The sequence below is a fragment of the Passer montanus genome, unplaced genomic scaffold (genome assembly GCF_014805655.1).
Source record: "Passer montanus isolate IOZ18808 unplaced genomic scaffold, ASM1480565v1 scaffold20, whole genome shotgun sequence".
Lineage (NCBI taxonomy): Eukaryota > Metazoa > Chordata > Aves > Passeriformes > Passeridae > Passer > Passer montanus.
In genome coordinates this window covers 6,541,601-6,557,327 of record NW_024366592.1, presented here as the reverse complement: position 1 = coordinate 6,557,327, position 15,727 = coordinate 6,541,601, and the positions used below count along the sequence as shown (strand labels likewise).

Here is a 15,727-nt window from a genome sequence, read left to right as displayed (position 1 = left end):
TGGCTGTTCATTTAAGATCCTTTATATAGATTTAGGAAATCTAACTTAAGGCTTCATTTTGAAAAAGTATACCTTGGCCTCTTTCGCAAATGTATTTTTATATTCACATATATATATATATATATGTATATATAATTAGAGAGAAGTATGTTTCTCTAAAATTCCTGGCTGTAGGCCTTGACTTGGCCTAAGTGAAAAGACTGTGAGAAGAGGTTTATGAAAAATAAATCTTTGCCTTCTTCCAGCACTTTTCACCTGAGTATCTCAAAGCACTTTACACCAAGGAAGAATTATGCCACTTTAGCCCTGCTCAACCCTAGAGGAATCTGCAGCATGGAGTGCTCTGGTGACTTGTCCCAGGTTGTCAGAGTGGGTTTTCTGAGCTGACCCAAGCTAAGGAGGGCAGTCATTCTCCTCCTCTGCCTCCCTCCCCACCACCTTCCTCCTGCTCCCACCCTCGCTGCCAAAATCCGGCATAGAGGCCCCATGGGCTGCTGATCTGCTGCTGCTGCCCTCAGCACCTTCATTTCTCCACACATTTCTTTCATCCCATCCCCCTACACATTTTGGAAAATGCAGCCCTGACCCTAAAGAGTTTACAGGATAAACAAATACAATTTTGTGTGTGGGTGAGAGAGATGCAAAGAAAAGCGTTGTCTTGCCAGCACCCCCTAATCGCTCTGCTTACGTGCTTTATGTCTTTCCCTCATTCTTTATCTTTTTTGTTTATTTAGAATATGCACTCTTCAGGCTGGGGATGCTGCCTCCTTCTCCTGCCTTTTCCACAGTGCAGCCCAGAGCTGCTTGGAGCCCCACACTGCTACCACAGCACAAACAATAATAAATAAAACCAGCACTGTGAAGAGATTATAATTAGAGCTGTGCAAAACTCAGCAGTTTTGGTCTGCATCGGTTCCTCCCTGCTGAGTCTACATTGTGTTTTGGATTTGTATGCAAAAAACCCAAAGCAAAACTTCCAAAGTGCCAAGTGTGACCGGGTCTAGGCTCAAAGTCATGCATATACCAGGGTGTTTTAAGAGGTTCCTCCTTGAAATTATAAATCCGCTCAATCCAGGTTTACTGAAAGGTTCCCAAACCTTTGCAGACTTTGAGCGCCAGCAAAGTTTTTGGTTTTACTACAAAAGCCTCTCTCAGCTCTGCCTAATGTACCAAGTGCCACCCCATGCTGCCCTGTGGCTACCAAGGGGATTTAATCTTCCCCAGCTGCTCAAGCAGATCTGCTCCTGAGCACCACATCTGGCTTTCAAGCAGTGTTTCAGATTGCCACATTCACTGGCCATGCCCAAGTGATGTGGGTAAACAGAGCCACGTCCAAAACCCTGCTCTGACCCAGGGCACTGCACTGAAACCACCCTGAGCTGAGTAATGCCTGGGAAGCACTGAGGAAGGCTGGGGAAGGAGCTCTTACATCAAAAATTCCCTTCCCAGGAAAAAATTTGCAGGATCTGCTGTGCTACAAGGAGTCATATTGATTTTGATTAATTTTTCAGGAATAACGAGCAAAAACCAAAAATATTTGAATGGAGGTTTCTCAGTGTTTTCAAAATGAAAGGGGAGGGGATCATGTATTTCACAGGGATTTTTGTCTTCTGTAGATCATTAGCAAATAATAAAGGGGGGAAATTAGATTGCATGGCAAAGAAACTATTTACTGGAACAGTCTGGGGGCTTGGAGAATTTTTTCTTAATCTTTTTGCAGGACAGAAAATCCACATCCTTATTAACAGTAATTAAAACCTTAGCTCAAATTCCTAGAAACAAAACCATTTTTTTGCCTTACCATGGACATTTCAGCTAACTGTGCCAGAGGTAAGGGGAGAAGGGTGAGGAACCCCATTTTTTTTTTATGGGGTGCACTGTGCCTCAGCTGGAGCACAGCATAAAACCCTCTTCTTGGGGCTATTGCTTTTTCCCTCTGCTCTTGTGTAATCTGAAAGCAGCAAAATGGTCACTGGCATCCAGACTGGGGGCAATAACCCCAGCCAAATAACCCAGGCATTTTTAAATATGGCTTAGACATATAGATTATATTGATCCAGTAGATCAAAGTCACAGTTCATGGTGAAAAAAAGCAAATCTAAGGTTGGACATGATGATCTTGAAGGTTTTTTCCCACCTCAAAGATTTGTACAATTCAATTATAAGTAGATGTAGCTGCTTACTTATTGTAAGCAATTAAATCTCTGGGGTTCTCAGTAGTCACATGTGTTGTGTATTTCATTAATGAATTTTAGCTTATTCCTCTTTTATTAATGGATTTTAGCTTTCTGACCTGAAAAATATATGTTTTCCCTTATAGCAAAAAGTTGCATAAAGATTTCCATGGCTTCCCAGTTCTACCTCTAGAACCTCAACAAAGCCAGCAACCCGAAATCTTAATTAAGCTGCAGCACTGGTTTAAATTGTTCTACTAAATGCTGGGACAGTGAAATCTCACTAGGCCATTCTCATATTCCCACACCTCCATGTTCATGTTAATACACGTCCCTTTTTATTATTGCTGTATTTTTTTTTTCTGCAATGATACATGGAAAAAAGAAGAAACATGGAGGAGAAAAATTTTATATATAAATATATATGGTGTACAATGGTCTCCCTGGCAGTATTCCCTGCAGGATAAGGCTGAAGAGCTGTAAAAGCGATAGCAGGCATAGCTGAATTTTTTTTTCCCCCCTTAATTAACAGCACAGTGCCTTGCAACAGAAAATTGAGGCAGGTTTCTGCTGACTTAGCAAGTGCCTCATGAGGAAGAAATCTATCTGGCAATTATGGCTTTGTGTCTCCCGCCCTGTCTCCTGTTGTTTGTGCAAGACACCGGTGCTTCTGCCACGGGCTTCTTCACACAGCTGTCCTGTCACTGCCAGCTTTCATAGGTAATCCATCCAGCTCAGCAGAGTTCAAATAAGACACCTCCCTTTCTTTCTTTAATTAATGCTTTATTTGAGTCTCCCCCGGGGATGTAGCCATGCTGATTTTTCAAAATTCTCGCTTATTTTTCAAGCACGAAAGAAATGGAAAATGGCCACTGCTGAGATTCCGGGTTTGGGAAATCTGCTTTGCTCAGTCTTCTGTTCTCAGTCAGTGTTTTAAATGGCCATGGACATCTCTTTAGCTACAGAGCATATTATGCAATAAATTCTCTAGCTTGGGAAGGAGAAAAAGACAAATCCAGCCAAATTCATTGTCCCTGCAGCCTCTTCTGCTGCCCTGCACACACAGTACAGCCCAGCCAGGCGCTGGTTTGTGCTGTCACACCCCACACATTGCCCAGGCCCTTGCAGGTGCTGAGCAATCCCAGATCAAGTCATGAACTGTTCCTTGCTGTGTTGTTGTTTTTCCTGCACCATCCAAGCCTGTGGGTTTTGCTGATCTCGGATCAAATGCTGTGGCTCGGTGTGGCTGAACAGACAGACAGACATCCCTCAGCACCAGGGCACTGTGGCCCCAAATCTGGACAAGGCAGTCCAGAGTCCACCCACTTGCCATGACTTTTTCAATAACTCATTAAAAATACATGTGGCAGTGCTGTTAATCAGGCCTGGAATACCCCAGCAAGCCAGTAAAATCCATCAAATGACAGATAAGCCAGACAGGTTAAAACCAAAGGGCTCAGCAAAGCACGTTGAGTCAGTCAGAATCAAGAGCTGCTACACCCTCAATCAGCACTGCCTGATAATATTTCACTTGCTTTGGGTTTCTGTGTTTTAATGAGGAAACAATGGTGTTTTGTAATCCTGGCTATTTAAATAGGTAACACCGCCCCGTGCTTCTGCAGCTTCTCCCTCCAGCCACCTGGTGAGCGTTGTGCAAAGTCCTGTGGCACCCTCACAGGCTCTGGGAGTTTCAGTGTGTAAAGGCAACCCCAGGGACTTGTCCCATGCTGAGCAGAGAGGGAATGAGGGCAGAAGTTTCCATTTGACCTGTTTGACAGCTCATGGCTCAAAGGCCCAGCTCTCACTTCCCAAGAGCCTCACAAGTCAGCCTCTCCTGGGCTTCCTGCATCGCTTTCACTGAAACAGGACACAGCAAAATGAGGGCCCAGGACAGCTCCCCAGTGGCCAGGGCATGTTGTGAGCTTGTTTTTTCTGACAGCAGCACAAATCTGCACACAGACCAGCCCTCAGTCTGGCTACAGGGTGTCCGGCTAAAATGGTGTAAGCTGAGAAGAGAGGCCCAGACAGTGGCCTCCCAGTGATCCCCAGACAATCATCCTTTTGCTTCCTGGCCTCTCTTTTCCTCCTGGCACCACCAGCACACCACTCTTCCAACCTTGTTCTGCTGTGTCCATGCCAATCCTCAAAGAGCCAACACTAGGAAAGGCAAAGCACCACCATCTTCCCTCATCCTGTCCTCTGCCAACAGGGACAAATCTTCTTTTTCCAACACAACTTCCTTCCTTCCTATAGCCAACATTTCAGCCCCCAGATTAGATTACTCTTAGCTTTTTGTTGCTTTGTATCTTCTGTTTTATTCCAAGACTGAAACCTGTCCAATTTCAAGTGATTTTATGTCAGAAAGGCAGGAAATGACAGATTATGTGATCCACGTGTTTAACAAATATTGATAAGGCTCATCCAGGAAGTAACTTGTGCTCAATGCACACAGGCTGGCCTGGGGTGTAGAATGGATCTTGGGTTTCTGAACTCCTGGTCAAGTCCTACAAGAACTGCCTGGAACTTTTCTAGTACCTACATGTCTTGCTATCTAAATCTCCATTACCATAATGCCTGTGCTCCTCCCAATAACAACACTCCCTCTCACTTTGCCTCTCTCACCACCCTATAAATAAAGATGGGCTGATAATTTCAAGCAGGGATATTTGTGTGCCTGTGTGTATGTGTGTCTGTGTGTGTGAATGAAGAGCAGTTGTGTATCAACAGCTGTAATGAAAATTACTTTGGCACTCACAGTCCATCAGGTATGTCAGGTCAGCAGGGCTGGATTAAGGGAATTCTCCACTGGGTTCAGTATCAACAAGTTATCCTTGCAACCAAGCTGAAAAGAAACAACCCAAAGTGACCTCCCCCTTGCAGGAACTGATTATGCAGGAACTGGTGAACCCTATCTAGCCATGAGGCTGGTGTGGTTAGATGTCATTGTCACAGAGGGGATTTGTTTGAGCTCAGAAAAGACAGAGTGAAGTCTTGATACCATCTATTCAAAGGGTTGGGTGAGATGCAAACACCAAGTCCATCACACCCATCTAAAATGCTGAGTTATTGCACCCACCTAGTGAAAGGCTTAAGGTCACTCCTTTCTCAGTGCTCCTTTGGCACCATTGGAGTACTCAGTGCTGCTGCTTCTTTTTATTGTTCCTCTCTGTCCAGTATTGTTTGGAGATTTAAAAATTAAATTAATCAGCGTCTTGCAGCATAAGTTACAAGGTGGCTTTATTGTGCAATTCAGTGTGACTCACAGAGGCTGCAGATCCACTCTTGAGGCCGGCCTGGCTCTGTTCTTTTTGCCTGTTGTTTGTCTCCAGGCTGGCTTTGCAGCAGGACCTGCAGCCACACAATGCAAGGAGCTGAGAAATGGCAGGGCAGTGCGTCACGCCGGGTGTGGCTGAGGAGCCATGTCACAAGGAGAGATGGCAAGATTACAGGGAGGATCTGAGCAGGATCCAGAGGGTGAGGAACAAAACGTCCTGCAACGATAAAAATATCCATTTATGTGCGTGGCTCGGGAGACAGAGAGTTCTGCAAAGTCCCATTCACCTGCTGGGGGGAACAAATTCCAAATGTCAGAGAGCACTGGCTGCAGACACAAGGATAGACAGGTGCACGTGCAAAGAGCTAAAATGGGACAAGAATCTCACAGGGGTCCAGCTCAGCTGGCAGCCGGGTGCTGCTGCTGTGGGAAGGTACCCTTGTGTCCACTCAAAGAGTGGCACCACTTGAATTTCTTGAGCCAGGAACAAGTACTTCTGGGAGCAGTAGAAATTATGCTGCCTGGTTTCCTGTGACTCTCTATTTTGTGGTTGATTATCCGAGGCTAATAAGGGGCAAGAGCTGAATAAAGCTTTTCCTGTGGTCAGGGCATCCTGTGTGGATTCTCTGGGGTCTAATAATACAGTTCACCTTCCTCTTCTGCCCTTCCTTCAAAGAGGCACTAATTTGGATGTCTGTCTTCTGCACAAGTGCCTGACTTTCAGAAATCTGTATAAATTTTTTATCTGCAAGGATTCTCCGGCAAATGTGTCTGAAGTTGGCCAGCTTAATCCAAATCTGCCATAGCAATATACACATAGATATATCATCAGCCACACCTCATTTGTTTAGGAAGCAAGGATTCATTTAAAAAAAATAAATCACACCTTCCCCAAAGTGGTAACACATAATCTGTGTGCTGACCAGGCCTGCTTTAGAAAGCCAGGGCTCAACTTGTGATAGTTGCTTAGCAATTAAGCAAAAGGCATCTTACACCAGAAACATCAACCACAGACACAGGTCTTACTGGGGACCTTCATCAGTGCAACTGTGGCATAGGAAATACAAAAATAAAATGCTCACCAAGAGGGTACAGGCAGGAAATACCCCAGGAGCACAGGGCAGAGGGACAGACTTTGTGCTTTCATTGAAACAGGAAAGGTAGATGGAAACTAAAATAAATGAAGCTATACTTAAAATAAAGATTACCATACCCTAGGCCGATGGAGGTTGTAACACCTGACCTAAGAATGGGTGGGGATGTTTGGGAGAAAGGAAGGGAGGCCTGGAAAATGGTGGTGTTATCCAGATAAGTCTCATGGAATGAAAATAAACAGCCGATATCTGCCAAAGGGTACAGGGAATAAGTCAAACATGACAGTCTGGTGGTTCATATATTTTTATGTGGTCATGAAGAGCTGGATCTGCCAGAACAACAGCCTGCCATGGAAGTGGAGCTTATTTAGGTTCTACTCATGTACCTCTTTACCTGACCTTTGAGGTTACTGGCTGGAGCTCCTGGTGTGGAGCTGGTGTTTCCGTGCTGCCTGCACCCTCAGCAGAGCCCAGCAAGGGGAGCACAGCTCAGTGCTGGGCCAGGTAGTGCTGGCAGATGGCTGCAGGACACTGATGTCCCACTGTGAGGTGCTTCCCTGTGTCTGTGCCACCTGGCAGTGCTGCTAGTTTTTTTCTACAGCATCGTTGTAGAATTGACACCAATTCCAACTCCGTCACAACTCATCCCAAAACCAGCCAGTTAATGGATCCTGTTCATCAAAGCCCTCCTGTTGTTTAAGAACACAAGCTGCTAGTTCTCTGCTAATATGAATGCCAAGTTTTTTTCCAGAAGGATGTCATGATAGATGACAATTATTACTCCTCAGAGACCTGAAGAATGGTGGTGTAGCTATATCTCTGGGAATATGTGTGTAAGAGTACTTAGGAGACTACAAAAGCTTATCCTAAAGGTATAATCCTACAAACTGTTGACCATTCTGGCTCCACTCCAGCAAAGCACTTAAATATTTGGTGAACTCAGGAAGACTCTTCACATGCTCCAAGCACATCCATAAGCACTTTGTTGGAGCGGGCTCAGGGGCTGCTCCGGAGCCTCACCTTGCACAAGAGAAATCTCCCCAGGCTAGTCCCAGTCTCTGTGCCTGGTGTGGCCACTGGCTTCCTCACAGCTACCAACAGGCTATGTCAGCACTGACATTGTCTGGCCTTGCTGAAGGGAAAAAAGTTTCAGTGGATTCAGCATTCCACCTCAGTGCAATATCTCTAACAGGACAAGCAAGGTGAGAGGGAGGCAGTTCTGCAGGCAGTGCTGTAGACAAAAGATGTCCCTTCCCAGAATCAGCAGTCCCTGGGCAGCAATAAATCCACATGCTAAAAAATAAAGCAATTCCTAAAATAAACAATTCAGGCTTCGAAGTGTACAATAGGCAATTAGTTTGAATAATTGGGTGTAACTGTAGGCAGAAAGAAGCTACAAGACCAGATGTGCATATAAAGCTGAACACAGGATCTAATCAAATCAATCCACCATCTGGAATGAGAAGCAACATAATGTGACAGACCTGGTCAATATGTGAAAATGGTACAAATTTCTGGATAACGAGCTTAAGCTAAATCAATATGTCACATGAGTCAGAAATGGAAGCATCCATAAAATGGATTGCACCAGTTCAGCTAAATCACATCTGATTTTACTACACTAATACCATTTTCTCCTACAAACTGACCTTAGGTGACCTATCACAACAATCTGAGAGTATCAGAAACACATACCCACAGGTAGAAATAGCTCATGGCAGACTGAGGTTCATATGCACACTTTTACCCATACAAAATAAATCCTACCTATCAAATGACTCTTTTCCAAGCAGTTGGTGTTAAAACCCTCCAGGCAGCTGTGTTTAAGAGCTGCAGGGAGTGGATCCTGATTCGTTGGAGCTACCTCAGGAGCAGAAGCTGCAGCAAGGGCTGCAAACAGAGGAATAGTAAAGCCAAGAGCACAGAGCTGGGCACTGCTAGAGAAGGGGTGTTCAGAGGGCTGAGCTCAGGACTCTGCTGCTTTGCAAACCCTGGGCTGGGATATAATGTTTGCATGGCCCCAGATGGGGTTGGCTTTGCTGGAAAATGTCACACCACCAGGCAAAGCCCCTGGGGATGGCCTTGCTGAGCTCCTGGGTTCCTCTGGGTTCTGGGGGTTCTGGGGGTTCTGGGTTGTCTGTGCTTAGGTTTGCAGCTTGTTGTGGGACCAGGGCTGCATGGCAAGAAGGGGACATCTGGATATCTCACCTCCCAGGACAAAGCCCCCCTCGTGCAGCAGCTCTGACAGCAGGGATGGGGCTCAGCCACGCAGTGCCTCCTCCACCCTCCAGCCCTGCCAGGACACCCTGGGCTGTCCTGTGGGCTCACAGCTCTCTGCCCTGCAGCGAGGCAAACGGGAAGCCAGAGTCAATCCAGCTCCACCAAAAGCAGAAGTTGCTGTTGCTCCATGGCATTCTGATTGGGCTGCCCCCTCTTTCCCCTGCATCTCGTGCTGCATCCCTGGTAGCAGCAGCCTGGAGGTGCTGCAGGATGAACTGCACCAAGGCAGGGAGGGAGAGAGCAGAGCCTCCAGGTGACAGCAACTTTATGTAATCTGTGGGGTTAAGATTTTGGTGCAAAGCTTCACTGACTTAGCAACATGTGAGTGTGTCTGTGGGTTTGCAGATTTACTCCAGTGCTCCAGCAGACCATCTTCCCCTTCTGCTGCCTCTCTGGAAGTATTTCAAGTCAGTGTGTTGTGCACATAATTGCTACTGGCTTTCCCAGCCTCCATAAATCATATTAAAAAGATAGACAAAACCTAGGGGTGTCACCAAACCAACAGGGGGAGGGATTTTTCTGGCCTAAAGTGACAAGAGTTGGGGGAGACCATGTGGCTACTCTGACTGTTTTCCACACATGCATTTTCTTTATGGTCTGTGTGTGCAAAATATGCCAGAAAAAAAAGCTCTCATGGGAGCCTGGAATCTGTCCAGCATGTGGCAAACCCCCATTATGACCCAGCCCTCTTCATCTGTCCTGCTGCCATGCCAGGGGTCTTTCTCTACAAGCCTTTTCTGCAGAGGAGTCAACTGAGATAAAAAGATGTATTTAAGCATCACCAGCTCTCACAAACAGAGGCTCAAAAGTGTCCTCAAACAGCCCATGGGTGTTGAAAGCTAATCTGGTGCTCAAGGAGAAGGGGAGGGACACCTTGAGCCCCATGGTTTGACTGACTTTGTGGCTTGCTGTGCCTCGCTGGTGCTGGTGGCAGGGCTTTTTTCTTTCCTCTTTTTCTTTTTTTTCTAACAGTCTTGCATGTCACCATGGAGTCCAGCCCCCTTTCATGGGGGGATGTTAGAGTAAATACACATTTCAACACTCCTTCAGCTCACCTCACAGTCCCAATAACAACCGTGCAATATTTTAAACTGCTTTTGCAAGTCTCCTTTCTACAGGGCAGTTGAAAGGATATAAAAGCATTTTAACAATTTTATAGATCATCTCCGGAGCGCTATTGTGGTGTGGGAGAACGGGAGTTTTGTTGCCATTTGCCCATGGACAGCTGCCAAGCTCACCTGTCTCCACCAAGCCAGCAAGAGCCATATCACATCTCTCTGGAAACTCTGCAGCCAGCTCTGGATGGCTTCTCACTTTACTTATCTGAAAAACATGTTGCTCTGTTTAACCCTTTCTCCGCGCTTGCCTGGGGGTGTTGCTCAAAACCCAGCCTGCTCAAAACAGGCAGCTTCTGTTTGGGCTTAGGGAAAGTAAGAGCTGTGAGGTGGATTTGGAGAAACCTGAAACCAGGACCCTCCTGTGGAAAAAACCTTCACCCATGTAAAAATTCCTCTAACCCTGCCAGTCATGCTACTGACCTCGGGCCAAGTGTCCACAGCTCTTCTTTTGCCACTCCCTGATTGGAGTTAACCAGCCTCTAAATCAGACTCTTCTTTAAAAACTTCCAATTCCACAAGGTGTTGACTACATCTTCCTGTGGGCCACTTAATTTTTGCACTTAATTTTTGCTTCTAATCTCAAAAATTATCATGAAAACCCTCCCGTGTATGATTGACACAGGAGAACTATGCAGTTTTGTTTGCTGGCGTCCAGGAAAAATTTACTGATCCTCATGTGGAAGGTGTGACAGAAGTGTAGTGTAATCTACTCCCCTGTGTAAGGATTTCTCAGTTTCCATCCTTACAAATAAATATTCTACACCCTCCTCTTCTCCTGGAAAAAAGAGTGCATGTAATTATTCCCTGTCACTTTCTTTCACTGAGCTAGCAAAATACAGTGAAATACAGCAGAGTTTAAATGATATGGAATATGCAGGCACAGCTTATCTAAGATAAAGCGTGCAGATCAAAATCAACAAAGCCTCACAAAAGAAAGCCCCAAAAGAGCTTTCATCTGCCTGATCCCATTTCCCTGCCTACACTTCTTTGTACCCTATTGCAATACATTAGTTCTGCTTTAGTTTCTGCTCTGCAGCAACATTTCTGCTTAAGAAAGATTCTGTTGAGTCATTACCAGCATCAGCCAAACAGGCTTTTCAAGAATGGAGGAGAAAATAAAGGCTGTGGTTTTCAAATTAATTCCATGCTGCTTAACCCTTAAACCACTAGTGACTTTCAGACTCTCAGCCAAGTCAATGCTGAGCAGAATTTGGGGCTGTTGTGCCTGAGACAGAGCAATGTCAGTGCTTTTGTCAGTGACTGACTGTTCTGGCAGTGCTGGCCACGCACCTGGAAGGCAGAAATTGTAGTGAAGGTCTCTGCTGTCCAACCCACGTCCTAAACACTCCCTTCTGGCTTGTAAACACTGCCTCAGATAACCCAGACCCACACCTAAACAGAGGCAGGGAGAAGGGCTTTTCTACCAGAACCTGTAAATACAGGAATGGAAGAGAGACCAGCACGTCTCTCCCTCTGTGATGCAGCAGAGATTCTCTGCTCCCTCCTTCCCCAGCAGGTTGTATTTAGGAGAGACTAGTGGTTACCAAAGAGATAGAACTTGAATATGCTCCTGGTACCTTGAGGTTTGAGGGGCCCACAGGGGAGCCAACACTTGGAGTGAGAAGAGACAGAAGAGGCAAAAGCGGATAAGGTGATTTTCCTTGCCTTGGCTTTTAAAGCAATCTCAGCCTGCTAAGCTTTCAGTCCATGCTGCCAATGGCTCTTTCCAAAGTTATCTTTGCACAGAAAAGAAGGCTGGAATCGTTCTCTCTCTCATTCTCTCTGCCTCCCTTTTTAATGAAAGCTCGGTTTGGATCTGATATCACTCTAAAAGGTTTGCTATCAAAGTTTATTAGACCCACTGGGACAGATCACAGTTTGCAGAGGCTCATAGTTTCACAGCAGATAACTGTAAAGTGAACCATTCAATGTTCTTCAAAATGCTCCTTTTTCTTGGGCTCATCTATAACACAAAGCTGCACTGTGTTCAAGCATCATTAGAAGTGATCCCAGCTGATTACATGATGCTGGCCATAGTTCTGCCTTTGGAGCAAAGTCAAGCAGCCCCCGGCCCCCAGCCTGTCCCACTGGGTGATGCTGAGGTGAGTGGGAGCCATTTGCAGTGAAGGCAAGCCCTACCAGCACAAGGGCATAATGCCAGCTATGTGCTCCTAAAAAAAGATCAGAACTTAAAAAATATTAGGAAGCATGAGTGCAACTTCCCTTTAAAAATTCATATTTGCCTTTCCCTGCTTAATGATAATAATAATAACAATTAGGAAAAACTCTTTTGCTAGGGACTATAGCTGAGAAATTTCAGCTAGAAAGCAAAGAAATGAAAGAAGGAATTAGCATGTCTTCTATAGAATGGCTGTTCCTTTTTTTTTTTTTTTTTAAGGAAGTCATTGGTGTTAATATGAGGGTTTTAGTAGGCTATCCTCCTAAAAGTGCATGGGAATAAACACCATATCTGGAAGGATCTCTGACTGTAACATGTATCACTGAGGCATCTATTTACAATGGGAAGGGAGGGGAGGCTGTTTCATTTCCCAGGACAGTAATGGAAAGCATGATGTCCTACAACCAAGGGTGGTGAAGGCTGGGAGAGGTACTGGGAAAAAAACATTCACAACAAACCAAAGAGTGCAGGAGAGTTTCAGGGCAGATATTTGCAGGATGCATCATCATCAGCCCTGGGAAAAGGCTGAGAGACAAAATGGTTGAATCGATCCTCGGGCCAGCAATGTCCTGTCCTTCTCCCTGTGACTTTGCAGTGTCATCTGCTCTAGAGCAGCAGGCTGGACAAAACTCAGGGAGCATGTGGCTCTCAGATGCCCATGCTCCCTGCCAGGCTTTTTCCTTGCTCCTGGCCTCGGAGTGCCTCTCACCAGAAGCATTTGCAACCATCTGACACTTCTTCTGCTCTCTGATTCCCTAACAGGTCATGCAGATGGACCAGAAGCTGGATGACATCCTGAGCACACTCCAGGCTCAGCTGGGGGATCAGCCCCAGGCACAGATGCCAGGGCAAGCCACTCCACCTGCCAGACATCCACAGGCACCCACGGAGTCCCCCCCAGTGACACAGAAAATGTGACAGCAGTGGACAGCCACACGTGAGCCTCTCGCTCTTCCACGTCTGGGTGTTTCTCAGTCTTGGTGTCCTCATCTGTGTCATGGGTGAAACAAAATATTCTGCAGTAGTAGATTAACGAGAAAAAAAAAATAAACAAAAAAAAAAAAAAAAAAAAAAAAGAGAGAAGAAACAGCAAGAAGCCAGTCACGACCTTAGGAGAGCACATAAGTTCTGCACCTGTTTTATTTTAGCCATTGTTAGCTAAACTCTGCCAGCCCGCGGCAGCCCAGCTCCCATCCCCCAGCCCCAGTCAGGCTGAGCACACAGGCACAGGGCACGCTGTCAAGGGAAGCATCCCAGCCAGGGTTAGGATGACCCATTTGTGGGCACAGAAGGGGAAAAGAACTGTTCTTTTGGCATTTAATCACTAAGTTTAATGCTCACAGCATGCCCGAAAGGGGGAAAGGAGCCAGCATTTGAACATGAAACAAATGGAAATCAGTGAACAGGAAAATTAAACAGCATGTTTTGACTTCTACCAAGCAGTGAGGATCATAAGAAGGGCAGATTTATATGCTAGTGCGAATGACAAAGTAAAGACAACAGGCTACTGATTAAAAATATGGAAGTGTACACAGGCTGGTTGACATATGAAAGGCTGAAGCAGAGACTTCAGCTAATTAAAGCAAAGGGCTGCCAGTGAGATGAGATGCATGTTGGAACAGACAGGCAGGAGAGATAGGATCTGCGTAGGCTTACTTCACCAGAACACTGTAATAGTTATCAGCTACGCTGATGACTGTTATGCAAAATGTTCTCAAGCTTTTACCTTCATTCAGCAGAGGTTGTTGACTCCTGTTGCCTTAATTTGAACATAAGGAACCTGTATGGTAATTGGCTGTGAACTATCTGTGAGGCTGGGGTAAAGCCACCGAGTAGCAGGGTGCTGCAGGAGGGCTGCAGCTGCGATTGAGAGTGGCAGGGTTCCTTAAAGAAAACAGAAATGCACGCACTGTTGATGAAAGTTAATCGCTGTTTAAATAAACTGCTGTATATAATTTTAAATGCTAGATTTATTTTTTTGCCTTGTAATCTGGCTGTAAATCGAGTGCACGTGCTGGCTGACGTGCTGTTGGGGTCATGAGCTTCTGCAATGGTTCTTCATAAAACCTCCCTGACTGTGGCCAGCCAGAGCTAAATGGACAACTGGACATCATATTAGGGTTAACACTGTTTCATCAGCAACAGGTAAAAGAAAATAAATCTGCCAGGAAATCCTTTTGCCACAGAGGTTCTTAAGGGGAGCAGTGCAGCTTTCAGCAGAAGAGCTCAGGGACAGCTGTGGCCAACACGAGGTGACATTTCCTTCTGCAACACTGCAGATATTTGTGTGAGGGATATCCTGATCACTTGGTGGACCAAGTAATGCAACAGTGTTTTACTTACTCTTCAGCCTCAACAGAAGTGTTTAGGCACTATATATATAGCAACACCTACTACTCTGAAGTGCCTGGAAAATCCAGCTAAATAGAATACAAGTGGTCACAGCTATGGTGAGTGTCAGAAGGGATGAGTGGGTGGGAGGAGAAGATAAAGAGGCACGCAGTGGTCCCTCCAGAAAAACAGAATGTGTGCCAGACTGTCTGTATGCATGTGTGCATACACACGTGTCTTTTTTAAACTCAAGCCAGGGTTTCATCTGCAAGTCTTGCATGAGGCCAGAGCCTGAAACTTCACAGATTTTAAAATCCAGCAGTGCTGGCCATACATCCACTTTACAGCTGGCACTGTGGACACCACAGTGCAGCAGGACCTGTGACCAGGACACTCCCCATTGCTAGAATGGAGAGGTGAGGGTGTGGCTTGAGCAAATTGCAGGAGAAAGGAAGAAGCCTGGTGGGAGACGCCCATTTTCACACCCTATGAAGAGATTGATGGTAAAAAAGTTCAAGCAACATAGCTTAGCCATACTTAAGAAAATCTCCACACTTAAGACAGAAGTCCATTTGCCATCCAGCAAAATCTTTCTGATTGCCCAGGGGGGAAAGTACACAGAATTAGCACTGATGTGACCACGTGGTGACACTTCCTGACCCTTCTTCTGAGCAAAGATGGGTTTGGTACAGGCATGCAAACTGTGTATTAAGGCATTTGCACTTGGCCTTGTTGAACTTGATGTGGTTCTCATGGTCCCACTTCTCAGGCCTGTCCAGGTCTGGATGGCATCCCTTCCCTCCAGCCCATCCATGCCTGGCTCAGCTTGGTGTCACCTACAAACCTGCTGAGGGGGCACTGCATCCCACAGGCTGGGGCACTCAGGAAGATATGAAGTAGGTTTTTTCCCAGTACAGACCCTTGAGGCAAGTCACTCACTGCTGGTTTCCATTTTGACATTGATCTGTAAACTGCAACTCTTTGGATGCAGCCACCCAGACAATTCCTTGTCCATCTAACTTTCCATCCATACCTCTCCAATTCTGAACTAGCAATGTCAAGGAAGAGTCTATCAAAGACCTTGAAGAAGCCCAGGTAGTTGATCTCAGTTGTCACTCTTGTAGAAGGTAAGGAGATTAGTCAGGCATGACTGCACTTGCTGAAGTCATGTTCAGTCTCATAAATCTCCTCCTTGTCTTCCATATAATTCAACAGGACTTCTAGAAGGATCTGTCCCATGATCTTACTGGGCACTAAGGTGAGGCTGATGGTCAGCA

General features: G+C 45.8%; 1 protein-coding gene across 2 annotated transcripts in view; it reads left to right on the top strand.

Moving 5' to 3' along the window:
- The window catches only part of LOC120501714 (potassium voltage-gated channel subfamily KQT member 1-like), a 415,370-nt gene extending 402,189 nt beyond the window's left edge, over positions 1–13,181 (top strand). For both annotated transcript variants that reach the window (XM_039708327.1, XM_039708326.1), the window contains exon 17: positions 12,882–13,181. In XM_039708327.1, coding sequence (XP_039564261.1) covers positions 12,882–13,037 — 156 coding nt within the window. In that variant the 3' untranslated portion in view covers positions 13,038–13,181. The remainder of the gene's footprint in view (positions 1–12,881) is intronic.
- The last annotated feature ends 2,546 nt before the right edge of the window (positions 13,182–15,727 follow it).